General features: G+C 43.8%; 1 protein-coding gene across 1 annotated transcript; it reads left to right on the top strand.

The window, feature by feature from the left end:
- Positions 1-2,590: 2,590 nt before the first annotated feature.
- CCNA1 (cyclin A1) lies at positions 2,591-11,169 on the top strand. The gene is made up of 9 exons (XM_004577529.3): positions 2,591-2,840; positions 3,544-3,735; positions 5,024-5,261; positions 5,449-5,573; positions 6,548-6,771; positions 7,878-8,082; positions 9,085-9,198; positions 10,501-10,634; positions 10,918-11,169. The coding sequence occupies exons 2-9, from the start codon at positions 3,565-3,567 to the stop codon at positions 10,964-10,966; spliced, it is 1,260 nt and encodes a 419-aa protein (XP_004577586.2). The 5' UTR covers positions 2,591-2,840; positions 3,544-3,564; the 3' UTR covers positions 10,967-11,169.
- Positions 11,170-14,931: the final 3,762 nt, after the last annotated feature.

The raw sequence follows: 14,931 nt of genomic DNA, 5'->3' as shown, positions 1-14,931 counted from the left end.
GAGTGCATCAGCAGCTGGAAGGTCTTCTTCTCTGTCTCTCATCCTTTCTGAATATCTGATTTTGTAATAAAAATAAATAAATCTTAAAAAACAAAAATTCCAGGTTTCAGCTGTCATCCCTATTATGGTCAAAGCTAGTTGAGCACTTAATAATCAGGTATAAAGTGATAATCAAATCATTTTAAAATCAAAAATGCTGTATTCATATTTATATTGACTATTGCAAAGAAAGTTATGTTTACAATTAAATGTTTATTTCTCAATATAGTTTATTACCAACTACAGTCAATGTAAAACATGGGAGTGTCTTCCAATTCACATAATTTTGAGTTCTAATCTGAATTTTGCTATAAAAATTATAGCTGCATCTCACTAAAGCAGCACAATTTTTGAGATAGTCCTATCTATTTTGCCAATTCTTGTTATCTCTAAGTCAAGCTATTAAGTTTTTAAAATAAAATGGTTCACATTTTCATCAGTTGTTTGTTTTTAGTGACAAAAAGCATTGTTCATGGAAAGATTTTGAGTATTTGTTAAAGGTAATGAAGGCTGTGGGTACTACACATTACACAAGTATCTGAATTTCTATGTTTAAGACATACATAGAAGTTTTTTGGACTCAATATCTGACCAGAGGATTACAATGATTTATTGGAAAATTTTTTAGGCAGCAAAACAAAACTGTAAGGGACTCAATCACTTTGCTTTGCCAAGCTTAGCAAGTGCATGGAGGAGGGAGAAATATGATGGGAACATGTAGTGATCATATTTCTTTCACGGCTAGTAATCTTCCTAATGGAAGATTCTTCTCACATGTAGTAAGGCCAGATTAGGCTGCAGCTATTCAGTTTAAGAGGAGGTAGTGAAAAAATGACAATCTGACCGTCTCCTTTGGTTATTTTCATTTTAGAAGACACTTCAAGCTAAAGACAGCTTTGCGCTATGATCAGAATTGAGTCAGTAATATTCGGCTGGCTGCTGCGCACTGCATCCCCATAACTCCTTCCATCGCCTTTTTGCTGCAATCCCAGAAGATAAGTGGAAATCACCGGCCCGCCACGGAGCACCACACCAGCTCCTTTGTTTTGGAGAAAAGTCAAAGGGTGTGAGATTTTTGGCATTTTCATCTTAGAACATGAAATATCACGCCACCCTGGTGATTTGGGCTCTTGGCAGGACTTGCTGCCCAGTCCCTAATAGGATAACCCTGAGACTCCAATATTGCCAGAAATCACAACAGTTGTCAGCAGGCCAGGAGGGCTCCTGGGAAGCCAGGGGACAAAGCAGTTAGCTTCTGCTGACGGGCCATCAACCCATTGTCAGTGTTCCTGACTTTAAATCCAAAGGGATGGGAAACTCAGGGTAAAAGGTGGTTTTTGCACTGCTCTGGCGCCCAACCCTGGTCTCCGGATGCCTCCTACACCTGTTAGTGTCTTTCCATCCTTACCTGAGTTAGAACACCTACACCTTCCCCTCAAAACAATGCACATCTGTCTCTTTCAAACAAATCTTGAAAAAAAAAATATGGTCACGTTGTGGCATCCCAGGCTACATCATACCAGAATCTCATATGAATGCTAGTCCGGCTACACCACTTCCAATCCAACTCCCATCTAATGAGCCTGGGAAAGCAGAAGATGATCCAAATCCTTGGGCTCCTGGTTTTGGACCAGCCTCATTCAGGTCCTTGTGGCCATTTGAGGGGTGAGCCAGCGTGGATGGAAGATTCTTCTCTCTGTAGTGCTGCCTTTCAAATAAAGCACACACCTACCGTATGCTTAAAGTGGCCATTTGGATGGCCTTTTGGTCTGGTTTAGGGATCAGGGATAAATGCTTAAAGCAAAATACACATTATATACAAAATCATATGTGATGTGTGCGCATCTATCCTTGCTTGCTTCGAGTAAAAAAAGCAAACAAACAATTTTTATTTCACTTGACTATCCTGCCTGTGCTAGGACTCCCGGAGTTCAAGGACTTTCACCTCTCCCAATAAAGCCTCCTTTTTCCTGCCCTGGACAGTGGACCCGGAATCCTGCCACCTTCCGCTACTCTCCCACACCCCTCCCACGCGCATCCCCAGTTCGGAGCCGTGCCACAGTCGCCCCCAACGTCCAAAGACCGGTCGCAGCTGCCCGCGTTCCTTCCTGTTCCTGGGTCACAACCTTGACGTTCAAGGACCAGCTTTGCGCCATGGAGCTCGAAGCCTTCAGGCAAGCCCTCCCGTGTGGGACCTGGAACACCACGTGCGACCCTAAAACCGCAAAGCTGCTCTGCCGCCCGGCTGGGGCCCATGCACCAAAAGCAGAGGCGACCAGGCGCGGCCTCCAGTGTACAGTCTCCAAATGACGCCAGGCCCGCAGTCTCCGAGGACGAGGAGGCCAAGGCTCAGACACGCCACCGCCCGGCCGCTGCTCGGCCGCCATCTGGAAGGAAGCTTAGGTGTGTGAGCCCCGGCCAGGGTGCGAGCCGCGCCCTCGGGCCGGAGTAGTCAGGGCTCCGCCACCTGCGCAGCCCCGAGGGCCCCGCGTCGCTCTCCCGAGCCAAGGTTCTCAGGAGCGGGCCGCGCAAAAGACGTTAGCGGCTGTTGGCAGAACCGGTCCACGGAGGCCGCCCTTTGCAAAGCTCTGTAATTGCAGGTTGCTGGGGGCGTCATCCTTCCTCTCAGGCCCGGGACGCGAGTGTCCATCCGGAAACCTACGGCTCCTGCAACTCCCGGAGCGGGACGGCGCAGGAGCAGCCGGGGGGCGCGGGAGTGGGGTGGGAGGGCGGCCGCCCGTTAGCCCCCGCGGGGTCCTGAGCGCCCGGGGGTCGCGGCGACATCGCTGGGAACGTGTCAGGTGAGTGGGGTCGCCATGGCGATGCGTCCCGGGTGGGCGCGCACGCTCCCTGCTGTTGGCATGGAAGCGGCCCCGGCGAGGCCCTGGCCGACGCTGATTGGTCGATTCAACAGATGCGGCCAGGGGCGAAAGCAACTAGTGCTGAGCGCTCTGGTCGCTCCAGGCTGGGATCCAGACGCACCTAGGTCCCTGACTGGTCCCTCTCTTTCAGCCCGGACCCTGCAGGAGCACTTGCTATAGGGAGATTGCTCTAGGAATCGGGGACAGGGCCTGGTGTGTGGGGTTCCAAGCAGGTTTGAGGGGAACCTTGTGTCTGGTGGGAGCAGGGGCTCAGGGTGGCTTCCTCTCTGGTTTGTCACTTGGGAAGGTGACATCATGGACTTTTTGTTTGAATCTAGAGGAGATGAGCTTCGTAGCAGAGAAAGATTAGGATTCTTAGGTCTCTGTGCCCATTTGGTATCCAGGCTTCAGAGATGTGTCAGGATGTCTTTCAGCCCTCCACCAGGTTTTGGAGGAAAGTCACAAGAAGGAGAAATTGATTGTTTTGGTCGAGAACAACTTTGATCGTTTGCGCCCTAGGAACGGATGCTGATCTCCGGAGTTATTTGCTGTGCCTTCGCACCCTGTTCCTAACCTCCCCACCTGTGGGCAGGCAAGGGGGTACCTAACCGGCTTCTTCATTTCTCTCTTCCCTTGGGAGCAGCGTCTAGCAGAGACCCAGGCAATGCATCGCAGCAACAGCTCCACGGGCAGGGTAGTCCTGGCCCCTGCGACCCGAGGACCTGATGCTTGTCAGATGCTTCCCAAAGCCACCCAGCTGGCCCAGGACGCCCCACCCAGAACAGTGCTCGGGCTGCTGACCGAGAACGGGCAGTACAGGAAGACCTGCGGCCAGGTAACCCTGCAGGAGCAGCTCCCCTGGTGGGCAGTGGTGGTCCCAGGCTTCATCTTGCCATCTTACCTATAAACTCCGCCGCAGTGGGTTAACTCTGGAATTGGACAGAAAGGAAGTTGATTTTTTTTCTCTAAAGGATGTCTTTATCAACCAGAAATGATGACTTTTCTTTGTTGTTTTGCTCCACACCAAGGAAGCAGGTCTAGATCTTGAAATGCAAATAAAGATATTAAGGACTAGGCTGAAAGTCAACGAGGATGCCCGTATGTAAGGGACGGAATTGGCGCTCCTCCTGGTCAGAGTGGTTTTCAGAGTGGCGAAGGCCGCGTCTGAAGCCATCCAGGGATGGCCTGGACTGTGCTCCCTGGGGACAAGTGAGAGTCAAGGTTGGGTCAGCTCTGCCAGTTTACTTCAAGGGTTGCTTTGAGAACCGGCATCTGCCCAGTGCTAGGAGCAGGTGAGCAAACAGGAAATGGGCCTGCAGGGACCGGTTGTATTGGCTTACCAGATCATAGCTGCCTCCCTGCTCAGTGAAGCAAACACAAACATTTAAGAGCAAAGTGAGGGATTTGGAGCCTTAAAAGTGAAGTTTTGAACTAGGACAAAAGCTGCCCTAACGTTATTAGCTAAACAACAAGAAAGTTGGGTGAGTTTTTGCCCTCCACCCCATCCCCAGAAAAAGTTGGGTGGGCGTTGGGGGTGGGTAGGCTAGCTTAGAAGCCCTTCTCCACTGACCTGTAAGGGCTCTGCCTTTTGGAGGGATCCCAACAGGGCAGGAAAGTGCCTAAGGAGATCTGTTGTAACTTTTGGAGAAAATGGAATGGGAGTGGTTTAAACAGACTTAATTTTCTAAGTAGTATTTTCTTCTTTCTGGTCCAAGACTTCGTGCTGAGCACTTGTGGGTTGCTGAGGTATCATTTCAGTGTTGCAATCATTAACTTCCCTGATTGCCTGGCACCACCCCTGTATTTCCCAGGTGCTTAACCAGCTTTGAAATGTATTTCATGACTTCTCTCTTTAGCCCCTGAAAACCTGCTCTACGCTTAATTGCAGCCAAAGACTTTGTACCTTAGTTTCCTAAAAATGCAAAAGCAATCAGAAGAGAATTCCCCGAGCCTCTCCGCCCCGCCATCCCTATCCTGTTCCTGTGCACAGGGCGCCCTCTTGCCTCTAACCCAAGTACTTCTTCCTTTTTATCTTTCAAGAGATGTATTTATTTGAAAGGTGTTCACTTTGCCTGGATGTCTCTGGGCGCAACTCCTTAACAAAACACTGACCTGCTTCTTAGGCAATCAAGGGCTTTCCTGGATCAGAAAATGTCCTTCCTCCAGCTGGAAAAAAAGTGCTGCCTGACTGTGGAGACCAGGAACTAGCCAAGCAGGGATTTGATATCTACATGGATGACTCGGAGCAGGGAGACAAGGACAGTGGCCCCAGGAAGGATGGCGCGGCCCTCGAGGACGTGTGTGAAGTTGACACGAGCACACTCAAGTCAGACCTTCACTTCCTGCTGGATTTCAGCACAGGTAGTTCAGCTCAGCCAGGTTGATGGTGGTGCCTCGAGCCCCCCAGCCTGCACAGTACTCCAATAGTGAAAACCCGCACAGGAGAAAAACGGAGTCATGATATTTTGCATAGGTGCCCCTGGAGGGTTGGTGAATGGAATGGGTTTTTCAATGAAATGAGTTCGCTCACAGTGTCGAACCCCTACAGTGTCCCCTATGCTGGTAGATTCGTCTCTCCATTCCCAATCTGAAGAAGCAGCAGATTCCGGCACAGATGTGCTCAACATGACTGAATATGCAGACGAAATTCACGAATATCTTAGAGAAGCTGAAGTGAGTTTCCCCTAAATGCTCAGTTCAATGTCCAGGACCCCATGCTCTTAAGGTTGAGATACTTGTTGTAACCTCATGGCCATAACCACTAGTGAATGGCACTCCTAGGCCCTTGACAATGACCATGAAAAATAATTACAATTTATAAAAATATATTATTATTTATAATGCTATATTATAAGTAAAGTTATAAGTCAACTTATAATGTATATTATCACATAAATTATACACAAATTATCTATCATATAAATATGATTATACATTTAATCATGTATTTAGATTATATAATTAAATATAACACATTTAATTATATATTTGTGTATTTTGTATATGTATCTATAATTATATGTATTTAACATATATTTATATTACATGAAATATGTAATAGATATATGGTATATATTATATATATACATATATATTATGTCCTGTATTATAATATGTTATAACAACTTATAATAAATAGGCTATACTTGCTGAATTCTTTCTTTAGTGGAGGGCTAACCTTGTAATGGCAAAGTCAATTGTAAATATGTTATAAAAATTAAGAAAAAAGAAAGGAGGGTGGGAATGAGTCAGGAAGGGAGGAGAAGGCGGAAAATGCCATCATACTCTTAAAAACAATATATAAATATGAAATACATGAAATTTGCTCCCCTTATGGAAATAATACATTTTAAAGAAAAATTATAGTTGTGATAACAATTACTTAAACTATTTCGATATGACCCAACATATTCATTTTAAATATATCACACTTAGAAATAGCCTATTTTGCTGTCTGCCTCCTACCTCCTGTAGTAGCTCAATATATCACAGAACAAGAATTCCATACTTCTTTCCTTCTCATGAGAAAGGTTTGACTCCAAATCAGTGTCATCATAACATTTGCTCGTGAAATTTATTTTTCCTGTTTGTTTGAAATAACAGTCGTGCGAGGATCCATCTCATACTGCAACTCTTGCCCCAAACAGAAAAAACACAGACCCAAAGCACACTACATGAGGAAGCAGCCAGACATCACAGAAGGCATGCGCACAATCCTGGTGGACTGGCTGGTGGAGGTGGGCGAAGAGTACAAGCTTCGAGCAGAGACTCTGTATCTGGCCGTCAACTTCCTGGACAGGTTCCTGTCCAACATGTCTGTTGTGAGAGGGAAATTACAGCTGGTGGGAACAGCGGCTATACTCCTGGCTTCGTAAGTGTCCTTCTAAACTTCAATCATGACAGACTGCTTCCTGTCAAAACACTTGATTTCTGCCCTATCCTCCCTCTGACCTTTGTTGAAGAAATGCAATGCTTGATCATTACAAATATTCACACCTCCCTGGATAAAAAAAGATGATCGTCTTTACAGAATTTACCGAGAAACTCAATCTTAAGCACGTGTTCACGCCCCAGTTCAGATGCTATAGCAACAGGGGTAATATCACGACCAAGGCAGGCGTCAGATTGAATCCAGGACCTAAGTCAACTATTCTGGCTGTTTTCTAGTATGAGTGAAAAATCCCACTGATTTTCATACCAGCTGTCTTCATGATCTGGGAAATGACCCGTAATGACTGTTTGCTCAGTTTGTTGCAGTGACTAATGGTTTCATCTGGTTCCTGGTCCTGTCAGGGCTTCCTGACAATGCCTAATTGTTGGGGAGAGGGAGCTGGGTTGGGGCCGAGCTGCCTTTAATTTCCCTGCTGGTGAATGTTCTTTTTTTATGCTCTGGTCACAAATACGTGAACACTCGCCAAGATTCTCCTAAAGAAACTAGAGGAGGAAGTAGAAGGATAGAGTTGATGATGGTGAAAGGATGAGGAATCTTCAAAAAGTTGTGGAAAAATGAAAGTAATGGGTAGTAGGCATTTCACATAACCCTTGGAAGCCCCCTGCAATCTTTCTTCTGGTTATGTAACCTAATTTGCTCACTCAGTAGACAAAGTCCAGTGTGATCTTTATAAAAATAAAAGGTCAAACATTTTCCTGCTATCATAACATTCTTTTTCACAGAATCTGAGGTCTGCAGCCTGAGGACAAGTTTACCCGTTATATGTCATTCCGAATCTTTCAGTGGTTCAGAAGCCAAAATCTAAGGTTCTCAATATGAAGCAGGTTATGTTACTAAGGCTGGAAGTAGGCACAATTGTTTCTGTCTTCTTCTTGGTCTAGAAACCCATTCCTCACATTTTCTTAGCTCTGTATCATTTACAGTGGATACGTGCCTACAGAATAAACTTCCAGGGCTTTGCCAGGAGGCCAGGATGCAGATTCATGGGTTCCAAAGTTTAGTTTTAAAAATTCTTCTTTTCCCAGGAAATATGAGGAGATATACCCACCCGAAGTAGATGAGTTTGTCTATATCACTGATGATACGTACTCAAAACGACAGCTGTTAAGAATGGAACACCTACTCTTGAAAGTCTTGGCTTTTGACCTGACAGTGCCAACCACCAACCAGTTTCTCCTGCAATACCTGAAGCGTCAAGGAGTGTGCATCAGAACTGAGAACCTGGCCAAGGTATGCCATGGGCATTCCAGCAACTTCTTGTGCCAAGGCGCTTGAAGGACAGTGGTTCTCAGTCATCTTTCAGTTTTCCTTCTTTTTTTTTTTCCGGTCATAGGCCCAGAAAAGCTTTTTCGCAATAGAAGAAGGGTATTTTAAAAACACATATTGTGGCTATAAGACATGACTATCAACTATACTTGGCAGCTGTTGATTGTCCAGTCACCCAACTATTAAAGAAATGCAAGCTTGGAAACTGTGCCTTTGTCAGAAATAGACCACACACAGGCAATACTCTTAGGTTTACAGGATGGTAGCAGAATAACTTTAATTTAGTTCTAATCACATTCTAATATATACAGTATTAATAAAACATTATTTGGTCATTTAGATTTAAAGCTGAAGGCATTAAGGTGTTGCCTGGGCAACTTGGGTTTCAGCCACTATGATCTAGAGTATTCCATATATTCCAAATTTACATATTCTAAATATTCTAATTATTTGTATTCCCCAATTATACCAAATGTTCCATATTTATAACTATATGAAGAATTATAAAGATATCTTGCTAAGTTTCTCAATATGTTTCTCTAAATCTGGTATGTCCCCTTTGGTGCTGTTCTAAGCTCTGAATTGTATTAATTTCAAGTGATAATGACTTTAATATAGCTGTGTTGTTTTCCTTTTGGCCGAAGGTTCCCATTTCAGCTGCCAAAGCAAAGCTACTTTATCTGACCAGCATAAATTTTTATACCATTAACAGAAGTAATTTGTCACATATGTTATGTGGATAGACCATATACTTGTGTACCTTATACCATAAATGTTATTCCAAGTATGGGCAGGCATACACTATTTCAGTGAATAATTCTGACTATCCATTTCTGTGGTCAGCATTAGATCCTGGTCAATAAAGATGAGACGCAACTTGTTATTTGTAGATTTATTTGTGACCTTTGTCCCATCAGTCCTTACTCAAATTCCTAATTCCAGTGAGGTTTTCTCTCTTGTGTGTAGTATGTAGCAGAACTGAGTCTACTAGACGGAGACCCATTCTTGAAATATCTTCCTTCACTGATAGCTGCAGCAGCTTATTGCCTGGCAAACTACACTGTGAACAGACACTTCTGGGTAAGATGGTTTCTTTTTTTCTAGGTGCAATTCAGGGTCTGTTTAACATTTCTGTTGAATGACTCTCAAGTATGGATTTGGTTGGCACACTACTTGAATCAGAAGCTGGTTGTCTTGGCAGCCAAGCTGCAATACACTGTTGAGACTTGCAGGTTAGTTGCCAAGGCTGTGACTTGGTAGCTTCCTCCAAGGGGAGAGGAGAGTGAAGGATGTCAAGGAGATAACGTCCAGCAGCCTCATCCAGCAGCGAGCAGCTCAGCTGACTTTTGTGCTCACCGTAAGGCATGGCGGCGCTTCAGTTGGCAGTCACTGACCACTTCCGATGGGCGTTGTTGTTGACTTTCCCCTCCTGTGCGTAAGAATCCTGAGTAGAGTAGAATGGTCAGAAGATTGCACCTGCATTTCAAGAGAATAGGGCAGTTAGTGTTACCTCTTGCCCCAAAAGGTAACAAGATCAAAATATGCCCCTAAGTTTAGTTCCAAAAGCTCATGGTTGTGCCAAAAAAGGGGGGGTATTTACCTTTAAACTCTTATTTCTCATGCTGCATTGCAACAGAGAAACATTTACATTCTGTGTACATGCAAGGGATTTTCAAAGTGTCCATTGAAAAATGTGTATTTTGAAAAAAAAAAAAAGCTTGGCATGGATTTAAGAACATTTTTGCACCCAAACCAGCTTAGCAATTCCATTATCTGTGAAGTTATTATTTTAAAAAATGTGATTGCAAGACAGATAGAACTCCTCTCCACTGGTTTATTCTTTGAAGGTCCACAAGGACCCAGCCAGAACATGGAGTAACACTGGACACTTAGAACTCAAAGCAGATCTCCCATGCAGAGGACAGGAAGCCAGAGTTGAGTTTTTGCTCAAGGAAATTTGAGCCATAACTACTGCCGCCCAGGGTCTGCATGAACATGTAGCTGGACACTGAACCCAGGCACTCTGATACGGAATTTGGGCATCCTACCTGGTATCTTAACTTGTTGCCCAAATATCCACCACTCTTTAGATGTTTTGAAGTGCTCTCATATGATGTCCAGGCAAATAGTCCCACTCATTAGCCAAGAGGAAAGTGATCATCACTCAGACTGGACACTGTGAATATATAAGATGAGCAAAGCTAGAACTCTGGTTGGTCCTTCTTATATTTTATATCTAAAGTCTAAAGGAGATAGCTTTTTTTTGGTAATGAGTATGGGTATGTACTAACCAATTAATTCCCTTTGTTTCACACTTTTATCTTCAGATTTCTAACATATCACAAAATTATGTGACAGGTGTTTTTCTTTTGTCTTGAATAGCCAGAAACCCTTGCTGCGTTTACAGGCTATTCATTAAATGAAATTGGGCCTTGCCTGAATGAGCTACATAAAGCATGCCTTGATATACCCCATCGACCTCAGCAAGCAGTTAGAGAGAAATACAAAGCTTCAAAGTAAGTTACTGACATTTCCCTATCGTGACTCTCCACCTAAAGCTTAATGGATTCCAATATTGTCAGGATTAGAAACAGAATGAACTGTATATGTGGTACTAGCTTGGAAAAGCAAAGTTACATGTTCAGTGAAAAAAATCAACTTGCCTCGAGTGGCAGGTTATCAGTTTGTAGTACTTAACACTCAGCTTATAGCTGCTGGAAAATTCTCCTATAGCCTCATTGAGATTCCACAGACCAATGGCCATGGCTTGGGCTGACCATGCTTTGGATCTCGTTTCAGGTATTTGCACGTGTCGCTCATTGAACCACCAGCAGTTCTTCCTCTGTAATAAATTTCAGAACAGCAGCACTTAAAGAAATCAACATCCAGATTGGCAGATTGCTCTTTACTTTTCATGGGTTTCTGCTGTTGAGTCAACTCATATTGCTACAATAGAGACACCTTTTCAAAAATGTAAATGCATTTAGGCTATTGCAGACTGGAGTATCTTATAGTTCAACATTTTTTAAAGAATAAAAACTTGCCCTATAACCATGTGGTAGGCTTCTTTACTAATGACGGATGCACTTGCCCAGAACTTCCTTTGAGGGTGTTCTATGGATCATCTCTATTTCAGACTATTGTGGCCTGTGCTTATGCTTAAGGGTTCCAGGGTTGGCATGTTGGCTCAATTAGTTAGTCCTCCACTTCCAAGCACACCTCTCTTATGGGTGCTGGTTCATGTCCTGGCTGCTGCACTTCCAATCCAGCTATTTGTCAATGGCCTGGAGGATGGCCCAATGCCTTGGGACTGACCCTGCATCTGTAAGGGAGACCTGGAAGAAGTTCCTGATTCCTGACTTCAAATCAGCTCAGTTGTGGCCATTTGGGGAGTGAACCAGAAAGCGGAGGATCTTTCTGTCTCTCCTTCTCTCTGTGGATCTGCCTTTCTAATAAAAATAAAAAAATCTTGAAAAAAATGTTAAGGTTTCTTAGGCATCCAGGCATCTTCATGTTTGATAGACGACTACTCTCAGGCTTTTTCCTTCCTATCCCTTCACTGTGTAGATCTGCATAGATTGGCGAAAGAAGGAAGGGAAGGCTCAGGCAGACTATTGAAGAGATACGAGCAGCCACTGCTTGTTCTAGCATCCTTCAGTAAAACAGCGGGCTGAGTCAAGGAGACAGTCTCAGGGGGTGATGTCCATTTCATTCTGATCAGGGATATGCTCATTTGTAAAAGGATATCCTCATGTCTGTTCAGTTTTGACTTCAGCACCATCAAGGACATATATATCTGTGTCTTAAAAGATGTTTTGGGAGATCGGAAGGCAAATTTCACACTAAGATGGAAGAAACCTCAGGAGCAATGAAACCAACTGCTCATCTGCGTCCCTCAGGAACTCTCCACGCAGAGATGTGCTGCAGTACTTTGAATTATTCATAATTCTGAAGTTCACTTCCCCATGCATTCCAGCCCTTCTGAAGGCTACATGATAGAGAAAATGGAAATGAATACAATTGTATTGATTTTCTGCTGAAGGTTGGCAAAAGCAGCAAGAATAGATTTAGCCTTGAGAATCATGAGTGCTTATTGGGGATTGAAGATGAACATTGTACTAGTGTTAGTCCCCAGATTAGTAGCCCTGGACCAATTGTCCCCAGAGGCCTGCGAGTCTTGTGGGCTGTGTGCACCCTTGGAGGAGGCTGCTGTGCTTACGGGCCTGTCCTGCGGCTCACCCAGTTCAGGGGTTCTGTGGAGGCAAGAAGACGGAGAAGACATGTTCTCTAGACTCCGCCACATAGAAAAGATTAGAGGCTGCTTGACCTTGGTAAACTGAAAGTGGATGAAATTCACTCCAGATTTCATGCTTCAGTTTCTAATGAAATTATCAATATAGCAATGCAGCCGTAGACTTTGAAAAATGTAAGTTCTTATGTAGCTTTATCCTTGCTGCCTACCTCTGCTGCTCACTTTATTGTTTTCTTCTGCAGAAAAACCTTGTCAAGGTATCTCTGTTTCTGGATCCAATGAAATTACCATTTTCTCTGAATGTGTTGAAGTGTCTTTGTTTTTTTTTTTCCTTTTAAAAGTTTATTTATTCGAAAGAGTTATAGGGCCTGGTGCAATAGCTCAGCTTGCTAATCCTCCATGTCCAAGTGCTAGAATCCTATATGGTCACTAGTTTATGCTCTAGCTGCTCCACTTCTGATCCAGCTCCTTGTGTGTGGCCTGGGAAAGCAGTGGAGAACAAGCCAAAGCCTTGGAAACCTGCACCCATGTGCCCATGTGGGAGACCTGGAAGAAGCTCCCGGCTCTTGGCTTCAGATCAGTGCAGCTCTGGTCATTGTGGCCCTTGGGGAGTGAAACAGTGGACAGAACATCTTTATTTTTGTCTCTGCTTCTCTCTGTAAACTTGCCTTTCAAATAAAAATAAACCTTTAAAAAAGAGAGAAGGAAAGAAAAGAAAGAAAGAAAGAGAGAGGGAAAGAAAGAAAGAAAGAAAGAAAAAACAGTGAGTGAGGGAGGAAAAGTTTAATTTTATGTTAAAATGTTAATCTATGCACTTTTAAAAAATAATGCATTTTTCCCACAACCTTTTTTTTTTTTTCAGTGCCCTGCTTGGTTCCCCTTCCCCTGCAGGAATTCCTTTTAATTGGATGGATAGTTGCAAAGCTGAACATACCTACACCTAGCAAGGCAACTGATGTAGTCCAGATTTAGCTAACACAGTGGGTCAGGATGCTCACATTCAAAGCTCAGAGTGGAAGCCCAGATTCTGCAACTAACTCTTTCAGGACTATACCTAGGTACTTGGCGTGCTTCAGTGGCCAGTTCACATGTGAGTTAGACTCAAGATTAGAATGAAAGTATTATGTGTTACCTACACTATTGCCTCAGCCTCAAACTCAAACGGAAATGGCAGGTCAGACAAATGGGTCAGTACTGAAAGGGAGGCAATGACTCCGATTCAAGTTCACCCGAGATCAATGCTACTGGATGGATTTTTTTTCCAATTTATTCATTGCTTTAGGGTGCAATGAAAATACTAAAATATTCCACCCAGATAGCAACTTGTAGAGTTGAGGATCTCAGTGGTAACAGTGCTGATTTGAAACTGATATCATCCAAAATGTGCTGCTCGCAGCTGTGGTGATTCTCAGCAGCTCGTTCCCTTAGGAGAATTGAAGCCGAGTGGCACAGATGGTGCTGACAGTGCTCCTGTCTTAACGTCACCCAGGAATTTGCTTTTAACCAGAGACCAGACTTGTAATTCCACCTTGGCTATGATGAGCTAGTTGTGTTTTGCTAAGCTGATTGCTTTAGTAATCCCTAAATCTCTCTGGATCATTACATTAAAGACTTGTTTCACATGTCACTTTTCACTGTGGCCTGGGGAAAAGGGAGCTATTTTCTATTTTTTCCCCTTGACAGGACTACCCTTCCCTAACAGTTCCCTCCTGGGGTCTTGCATTTGGCAGATGAGGGAAGAGAAACGGTGGGGAGAGGGCTTACCCAACCTTATTGCAAGGGGGTGGGCAGCTCTGGAAGGAGGGGCAAGGCCAAGGTGGGTAAAGAATCTGTCTGCTACCACACATGGGCTTCTATCTCAGTGTGTTGAGCATCAATATCATCAAGAATGATGAATCTGAATACATCCACATGTGTCAATTTTGAGTCTACTTATATTATTTCAATATTTCTGATCTATCTAGATATCACCTTTAAAGTGACTTAAAAAAACACGTCTTTTGCAGAGCTATATCCCTGATATAATAGATTGAAATGCTAATTATACTCTTACAGTGCATATTTGAATACATAACTATTGAATGTGCCAAATTTAAAAACCTGTGCTCCATCAGACATATATTTCACTTGATGGGAATTCAATGATCTGAGATTCTGTCCAATTCTGTGGGAAAATTTAATGCTTAGCGAAATAAATTGCAAGAAGAACTCAGTTGACCATGTGTTTTGAACTTGTGGATGCTCGGGTAAAGAAGTTTGAAGTTTGGCCTGCATTCTCTTACAAAAACAGCACTATCTGAGGACGATTAAGGACAAGCAGAGAGGGGTTCCGGGATCTGAGGCCTTAAACCAGCGTTGCATTTCAACCTTCTGCATCCTCCTTCTTCTTCCTGCTCAAGCAATAACAGAGCCAGGAGCGTGGAAGATTGGTATATTTGATATGGCATGGACAATTTGAGGTGACACTTCTGACATTTAGGGCAAGCGCAGGGCTGGCAAAGGTGCTTAAAACTGAGATGATACATCAAATTAAAATTTCTCCTGGAGATGTCTTCATGTTC

This window comes from Ochotona princeps, chromosome 12 (genome assembly GCF_030435755.1).
Source record: "Ochotona princeps isolate mOchPri1 chromosome 12, mOchPri1.hap1, whole genome shotgun sequence".
Taxonomy (NCBI): domain Eukaryota; kingdom Metazoa; phylum Chordata; class Mammalia; order Lagomorpha; family Ochotonidae; genus Ochotona; species Ochotona princeps.
Note: the sequence above shows the minus strand (reverse complement) of the source record. Positions and strands in the feature narration are given on the sequence as shown.

Bases quoted from the DNA above. Each gene is read 5' to 3' on its own strand.
- CCNA1 (XM_004577529.3), top strand. From the start codon at position 3,565: ATGCATCGCAGCAACAGCTCCACGGGCAGGGTAGTCCTGGCCCCTGCG. The intron at 3,736-5,023 runs GTAACCCTGCAG...CCTGCTTCTTAG, and splicing joins ACAGGAAGACCTGCGGCCAG to GCAATCAAGGGCTTTCCTGG. The intron at 10,635-10,917 runs GTAAGTTACTGA...ATCTCGTTTCAG, and splicing joins GAGAAATACAAAGCTTCAAA to GTATTTGCACGTGTCGCTCA.